Genomic DNA, 8,217 nt, shown 5'->3' on the forward strand with positions numbered 1-8,217 from the left:
CGCAGAGGCCCCATGGGCTGGTGGGGGGGAGGCGCCTCCTCCCTGGCTCTGGCCGGCAGGTGCCACTCACGTAGGTGGGGAGGGGGAGGTTGTTTAGGCAGGAAAGGAGGCTTGAATTGTAGGTGTGTCCCCCCTCCCCCCACTTTCCCTTGCGCTCTCTAGGTAGGCACCATGACCCTGGCCTCTGTTTTTAGCCTCCGGAGCCTGGCGAGCTGCAGAAGAGAAGCGGGGTCGTTAGAAGCGTGTCTGGCTTTGTCTCGCCATCGCGGGCCTGTGTCGTTTTCTCCACCCACCTGCTTGGGGAGGAGCAGACGGACGTGGGGTTGCTATCCCGGGGGACTGGTGAAAGTGAGGGTGTTCCCAAGTCCGGGAGGTAGAGCGAGGGGGGACCCTGCTTCTGTCTTTTGGTTATGGCAGCGGTTGTCAAGTAGGGGTATGCGTACCTCCGGGGGTACTTGAGAAGGCCCTAGGAGATGCGTGCAGGTGGCCAGGAACGGGGCGCTGCCACGCACCATCCTGCGCTGCTGCACAGGTGCCGCCTGCCTGGATGGACGGATGCGGGGGGCAGGGGAAGCTCGCATGTGGTGGCTACTGCCGCTCCATGCTCAGCCGCATGCCACCCTCCCGCCATCCATCCGACTTTCCCCCGTTCCATGTCCAGCCACTGGGTACACTGCTCCGTGTCCATCCACTGGGGGGTACACTGATCCAAAAAGCTTGAAAACACCTGGGGTACAGTAATCTGATGTACCCTGTGCAACTTGTGTAAGTAAGGGCGCAGAGTAAGGGTGTGGGGGGGGGAGTAAAGTCTTTAAATAGTTTGGTCCTCTGGTTAGAGAGAGAGAGAACGTGCGCTTCATTCTTGCATGAGTTGTAGAGAACTAGGGCTGGAAGGGGATCTCCAGAGGTCTAGTCTAGTCCAACCCGTGTCTGAGTCAGGATCCTCCCAATCCAAACAACCATAATCTAATAAACTGTGCATGAGGTTGCCATGAGATCCCTTGCTTAGTAAAGATCATATAAAACACTCAGGCAGGTAGTTTCTAGTCTGCCACCCTGCCCTACTATCTGATTGAGAAGCATGCACTTTTGTAGGTAAGAACATGCTACAAGCTCGAATGCTACCAGTGGATGTACTAAGAAATTATTTTAACTTCTTTTTTTTTTTTTTTTTTTGGCAAACGGAAAGTGCCCAGGGAGGTAGCATTGACACGGTGGATTAATTGCGTGAAACCTACAGGAGAAATGAAAGCAAGATCACGTTGTGATTGTGAGCAGCTGTCATTTAAAGTACATGCACCTCTGCAAAACGTATGCGTTTCGAGCACATAATAAATACAGGCAAAAGATTTCTTTTACATGAAAAAGCACTTGTTAGAGCCTTTGCTGACAAACTCCACATCAGTGTCTGCTGCTTCCACTGATGTGCAACAAGCAGTTCCCCATGTTCAATTGGCTGTGGCAGGAGAAGAGAGTTACCTGTTACTTCCTCATTCTTTAAGTAAAGGGCAGTGGTGGAGAGAGGCACTTTTTCCTTGACAGCCATGGCAGGGGAATTAACAGTGATTACTCAGATACATACCATGCTGTTTCAGTGAATCTTAACAATTAACTCTCTGCATTTGTCCCCTTGAGTTCAGTGGGACGTTTCCAATGTGCATAGTTATTCCTATGAGTTTATAGGCTAGGTGGTTGGCAATAAATACTTGTTTCCTACCCTTTCCCTTCAAGCCAGATGTTACCTTCGCCACTAGAAGACTCTGTAAGAGCCATGTTGCCACTGTTCACTAGAGAACAATATGGTGATTCAGAGACTGTACTGAGGCACAGGACATCTGTATTATTTCTCATGATCCATGAAGCTTTTGTGGGTCCTGGTGAGCATTCTGTGGTTGAACGGAGACTTTTCCTGGCCTAATGGAAGGTGATGTACAGTGAAGTAACCAAGATAGGGGCAAGAGGAAATATGGACCACAAATGCAGAACCTTAAAATTGGAGCTGAGGTAGTTGACGATGATACAGAAAGGCTTGAAGGGAAATCAGTGCTGATAACCTCAATAATGAGTGCTAAAGATGCTGTGGCCATCTACATCAGTATCTTGGGACCATGCATGTTATGTCCAGAAAAATACCTTTGGTAGTTGAGATTTCTTCTAAAAGTAAATATAAATGGAAGACTAAGTGGAACTCCATGTGATAACTTGCCCCAGAGAAAGGAATGGGATTCGGGGGAGGGGCTTCAAACTTTGCGGTTCTTGTCCTAAAAATAATGCCTTTGGACTGACTCAGTAAAAATAATCCCCACTAGGGAGTCATGCTTGGGCTGGGTAAAGAGTCTGTTCTGTTGTGCTGCACAATTTGGAATTTGAATATTGCATCTTAGAAATGTTTGCCCTTTTGTGAGGTCATTAAGTAACGTTCTTAATATAAATTGGGACATATCAGGAGGGTTTGGTCAAGGTGTTCAGTGATAGGAACTGGTCCATAATGGATGCAGCCAGACTTGCAGCCAAGGCCTGCCACCAGAATTGGGGTATGGAGGTCTATTGGGATGTGAGCAAAGGCTCAGTTAACCTGCATGACACAGTGATGCCACTGCTGGGTCTGGATCCAGCCTTAGGGAGCCTTAGGGTCTACATTTGTCCTGGAAGAGCCAGGTGAATTTGATACCCCTGTTCGAATTTTTACACAGCATGAAGGTATGTTTAGTGTGCTAGATTCTGCCCTTGTTATATGCAAGTAACCTCTTCTGTCTTACTTCGTTTGGTGTTATTGGGGGTAAAATACGTGCCTTCGATTTTCTGGAAGAATGAAAAGAGAATTAAAAAACAAGATCATAAAGCCTCTGTCCCTTTCTCTCTGCAAATTATAGATTTAAAAGGTAGAAGCGACCAGTATGATGTATGCCCGCTTCTCTCTGTCAGAAGAAGCAATTATTACAAGTTAGTCTGACCTTTTGCATAACACAGTCCAAGATTTTCACTTTCTGGACCTTGCTTCTATGGTGGTGATTAACATTCTGCTTTAAAAACAATCTTGGCTTTCATTCAGCCTTCCTTGTAAAATATGCTGCATGCCAGGCTTCTTAATAAACTGTTTTGCTAAGAGCAGGAACACAGCTGCCCTGCTGGGCTTTCCTGAAACCCATGCATTAGGATTTGAAAAAGGAAATGAAATTCCTTTGAAAAGTGCTACTTGTACATACAAGTGACTGAATAGATGAAGGTTGGCCTTTTTGCTTGGTCTTGCATCTTGAAGGCTGTCCTGAGGCCAGGATTTTAAAGCATGATGTGCAACTCCAAATCAAATTAGTAAGTTATTGTGCAGACCTGTTTTTTAGAAGGTACCAAATTCCTCCTCAGCTGAGACTGCCCTTGCTAATGCAGCAGTGCATTGACATTTGAATTTAGGCTGCTTGTATCTAATTGGCCTCTGAGATTTAAACTTCACAAAGTTTAGATTCCATAAACCTTACTTTATAAGGATGGAATTAAATGCAGCGCTCCTGTTTGCAATGTGTGGCAGAGCAACTAATGAAAGTGCTTCCCTGTGCCAAAGGTGAATGGGCCCTTGAAATATTAGAAATAAAGGTACACTGAAGGTGCTTTATCTGTAGTTCAAGGTGGCAAGTACTGACTCAGTCTAAGGGTAGTTTGGGCATAAGCAAGCTGAAAACAGACCATAGCTTTTATTTATGGGTAGAAATAGCACCATTGTAAAAAAAGTACTTTAAGGTAATTCCTTTTTAAGGTAATTTCCTTGTATATTTATAGGTATAATGTTGACTTTTCTTGCTTTAAAATTTGAAGAAGTGGTCTAATGTGTAAAATATTGAAATAGCAATTTCTTAATAAAAATGAAATAACTCTCACAGTTCGTATCAAGTTTCAGCAAATGCAGCGAGCTCCTGTTTTTCTAGGATTATTAAATTAGTTTGAATGATCCTAAACCAAAAAGTGTAGAGAACCGTAACAGGAAATGTACCATTGTATTCATGCAGGTAACATAGTAGTTTTTAATTTATGTATCTATATGTATGCTTTTCTGAGTGGTACTAATATTTGTAGTGATACAATTTTCTTTCATTATTTTCTGTCAGCCATTTTTAAACCATGTGGAAGCGGGGCTCTCAAGAGAACTTGTCCTCCAAACCAGTAGTAAGTATTTTGCTTTCATTAAGATGATTTTTTTTTAATTCTGTGGGTTTTGGAAGCATTTTAAGATGCAGTAACCCTAAGTAACTTCTTTCCACAAGGAACATTTTTAAACTGGTTTTTCCAAGAGATAGTTTGAAGCCCCTGAAGATTGCAGTGGTTTGTTTTTCCAAGCAGTCCTTCATTGTCAGTGTGTAACCATGGCTATACTTATTCACCTTTAACCTGTTTATCTGGACTTAAGAAAATGATCAATAGAAACCATGAAAACATTAAACTGATCACTATTAGCAGGCTATTCCTTGGTTCTCTGCTGTTACTGTATTTTCTCACAGACAACACCACCCCCCCATCCCCAAATGCACCTTGTTTCTGTCTCTAGTGGGTTATGGAATAGAGAAGATCCAACACAACTTACTGATTCGTTTGATGCACTGGCTGGGGGAGTATCTAGTTGATTGCACTATTCCACAATGATTACACAATTCATACAACACAATTATTTTAAAATTCTTTGCTACGCATATAACACTGCTTAGCTTTAAGAAACAATGCTCCAAGTGCACTTCCTTCCCAAACAATGCTATAAGAATTAGTATTACAAAAACAACTACAATTGCAACTAAAAGTTAAATTTGAATCAATACTATTATTTTTCATAATATACTTACAATCCTAGAATTCCGAGAAGCCAAGCACCTAAATACCGTTTCATTCCTCAGTAGTGCAATTTAATGGGTTGGCCTCAGTAGTACGGTTCAATGGGCTCGCCTCAGCAATACGATTCAATGGGCTGGCCTCAATACTGATAGGACTAAGTCCCTTTCCTTCAGTCCCTTACGGGTGCTCCGCGGCTTCAGCGTGAACTAAGAGATTCGTGTTCATGGAGAGGGTGGTTCAGGTGATCGGTTTGATCCGGCCTACACTTGCGATTCTTCCTTCGTTGTTCTGCAAGTGAGGTTACCTCCAAATTGGGACAGTAGGTTACAGTTTTTATTGAGTGAGTTGCCGTCTTGGGCCCCTCCTACCCAAACCTGTCACTACTCCCAAATTTGGGCTCAGAGCTTTCTCAACAGATTATTTTGCTTGGTAATCAGTTTCTTTGGTTGATCATTTAACTACTTTGGGGAATTTCCATATCGCTGAATTGACTTTTATTTCCAATCTTTTAAAAAGGCTCCTAGGGTTTGATTTCTCGGAATGTGGGATGTTTGCTTAAGGGTCATTTTTAGGTTAACTTTGTTAAAGGCCTCTAAAGATAAAATTCAAGAGTTAAGACTTTGAGCAAAGTCAGGACCTTCCGCACGTAGACCAAAACAATGGCCTAGATAAGAAGATAAATCTTGTCTTCTTCCTAAACTGGCTAATGGGCAACTATTATAAGCATTCAAATATTACATTCAATATGACAGTTTCTGAAAGGCAGAATGAAGAAAAAACATCTTTCCTTGTATAAATAAGTAAGTAGCAATAAATAAACTGAGTAGCAGTTTCTGCATCAGGAGTCTCTGCTGGGACAAAAGAGAAAGTGTCCACAAACAGCATTTAGTGAGTCCCATATGCAGTCTTGCAGTTTTGTTCTCCCCTTCCCCACCCCCCAACTCCCAAACTCAGAGGTAGAAACTGTTATTACTGTATTTCCTCGCTTAATTCACATCCCAGTTTTAGCAGCTGAACTGTGGGGAAAAGTGTGTGATGTATGTGAGGAAATAAGGTAGTGACATTAATATGATCATGGGCAGATCCAGGGAGGGCGTGGTGATGTGGCTGCAGCCCCCTTTTGCCCTAGTTTTAATATCTCAATTGAAAGATATCCCACCCATAAAATGAAGTGGGATTCAGTGACATTATTTTTTCTTCTGTCTAGGGGAGAAAAACGGTTAGCTTTAATTTTTGCAAAAGGAAAGTTTCTAACAGTAACACAAATGGGATTATATGGTAACTATTACCGTACTTCTGTAACCAGCCCTTTTGGTCTGTGAGGCACAAAGCATGTTTCTTGCCCTCCATGCAGTCCCTTTTTCAGTTTTTTAGCCGACTTTAATGGCCTTGGATAATGTAACTCAAGAATTGTTCTGCACTCCTGTGCAGTCCCTCCCCCACTTCCATTTATTTTCCATACAAACCACCAATTTGTTCAGATTTTTCCCTCCTAAGTTTCTGTGGCAAGAAATCACACATTTGTTGCAGGGGCTTGTGGCTTTGTTAATTGGAAATTGTTTATGAAAGTGCATACAATAATCTAGGTGCTTTTCACGGAGGCAGAAGGAATAGTCATTGTTTAAAATAGTTCAGAGTCTAGAATCAGTTAGGCATACAAAGATTAGGGGAAGAAAACAAACGGGAATTTCTAAAGGCAGGCAATCATATAGTGTTATGGAGACAGGGAGTAAAAAGTAAGTATGTCTTTGTCATTTTATTTGTCATTGCATCCTGTCCCGACTGGATTTTAGTACAGTTTTTAATCTTGTTTACTCTGAAAGAATCAGGTGCTGTTTCAAGGGTCATGGAGTCCCTTTAATACTCTTCCAGTTCAGTAGTGTTTTATTAAGTGTACTTGACAAGCTACCCCAAAAGTGTCTGAAAAGCTTGTTCATGTTTTAATATTACACTCTGGTTAAATTTAATACGATGTGCTGAAAAACTAACAAGTGTATTTTTACAGAGCTAGTAATAAGTGCACGGTTTTGTTTGTTCGTAACTGCATATTGTCTGCAGGCTCCTGGCTCACGGAATGCAGCAAATATGTCAGCGGCTGATTTAACCGAACAACTGGCACGTACTGAACAGCTGGTAACGCAACTCAAGGAACTTATCAGGGAGAAGGATACTGAACTTCTCAAGAAGGATCATCAGTTAAAGGTATTGCATATGTACATCAAGGTGCTTATTGAAGTACAGAAGAAAATTAACTTTAGTTGTGTTTAATCTTGTCTAGATCTAGGCCTAAGATTTAGGTGAGTCAATCTTCAGGGCTAAGGAAGCATTGATCACAGCCAGGAGATGCATGAGGATACATAACAGCTTCCTATAAGCTTAGGTTCTGTTTCCAAAATTAAAACCAGCTCTGGTTGTTACAGAAACAACAAATGTTCTCAAGAATGAACAGATGCTCTTAATAAATATAGGAACCAACTTTCCATTGCACATTCACTGTTGCACAGAATTAGATAGAGAACTAGGCTCCTTTTAGGCTAAATATAGAATCTAATATCCACAATTAGCTGCTTGGTTAGACTGCAGATTTAACTTAATGACTTTTTAACATTTCCCCTCAAATCTCCTTTAATTATAGTTTCTGTATTTTTATACCCTTGATTTGTGGTCAGAGTTAATGGAATGAATTTATATTAAATGCCTTATAGTCTATTAAAGGGTGATCATTATTATTTTTTTTTTATTTTCAACCTGATGCTTGGAGTATGTTTTCGAGGGCTGAGTTTTCAGACTTACGTTTTATTGGGATATTGTTAGATGTGTATAGGCTAAAGTTTCAAAGTAGAAAGTAGTGTAAAACCTGACATGCAAAAAGCTTTTGTATTTAAACCCCCTCTACCCCCCACCCCAAATCTAAAATTAGGTAGCTGGCTCAAGTGTTGAAGATCCTAATAAAAGTGATGAGAAATGAAAATATTTCAGTGATGGTTGTCTTTATATCTGTTTAGCATTTAGTTCATCAGTGTGGATAGGAAGCATCTTATCTTAGTTCCACTATCCTAGCTGAATAAAAAGCCTGCATGATGATTGTTGAGCATCTGTTCTTGGAACTGAGGCTATTTGAAACTGTGTGAAACCAGGCATCCAAAACCAAAGGAATCCAAAATCACTGTTTCATTTGGAAAATTTCACTCTTGTGGTGATATTACTAACCAAGGAAAAAAAAAATCTTTCATACAGAAATTTAAGTGATGTTGGCCCTTTAAATTGCAATAGTAACCCAGAGCATATACCTAGTAATACTGACAAGAATATTAGGCATCTTTATTTGCAGTCTTTTCAGGAAGTTTTGGATTTGTGATTGTGTTTTTATTAAGTTGTCTGAGTAGATAAATGATCGTGTAG

General features: G+C 41.2%; 1 protein-coding gene across 6 annotated transcripts in view; it reads left to right on the forward strand.

The window, feature by feature from the left end:
• Positions 1-1,175: 1,175 nt before the first annotated feature.
• Positions 1,176-8,217, forward strand: part of LOC102374600 (golgin subfamily B member 1-like) — a 59,420-nt gene continuing 52,378 nt past the window's right edge. For 5 of the 6 annotated variants that reach the window (XM_025196510.1, XM_025196556.1, XM_025196591.1 and 2 more), the window contains exons 1-3: positions 1,176-1,270; positions 4,101-4,158; positions 6,874-7,017. In XM_025196510.1, coding sequence (XP_025052295.1) covers positions 4,114-4,158; positions 6,874-7,017 — 189 coding nt within the window. In that variant the 5' untranslated portion in view covers positions 1,176-1,270; positions 4,101-4,113. Of the gene's footprint in view, positions 1,271-2,893; positions 2,944-4,100; positions 4,159-6,873; positions 7,018-8,217 lie in introns of those variants that run through there. The other variant, XM_025196402.1, reaches the window with a different exon arrangement.

This window comes from Alligator sinensis, unplaced genomic scaffold (genome assembly GCF_000455745.1).
Source record: "Alligator sinensis unplaced genomic scaffold, ASM45574v1 scaffold442_1, whole genome shotgun sequence".
NCBI lineage: Eukaryota > Metazoa > Chordata > Crocodylia > Alligatoridae > Alligator > Alligator sinensis.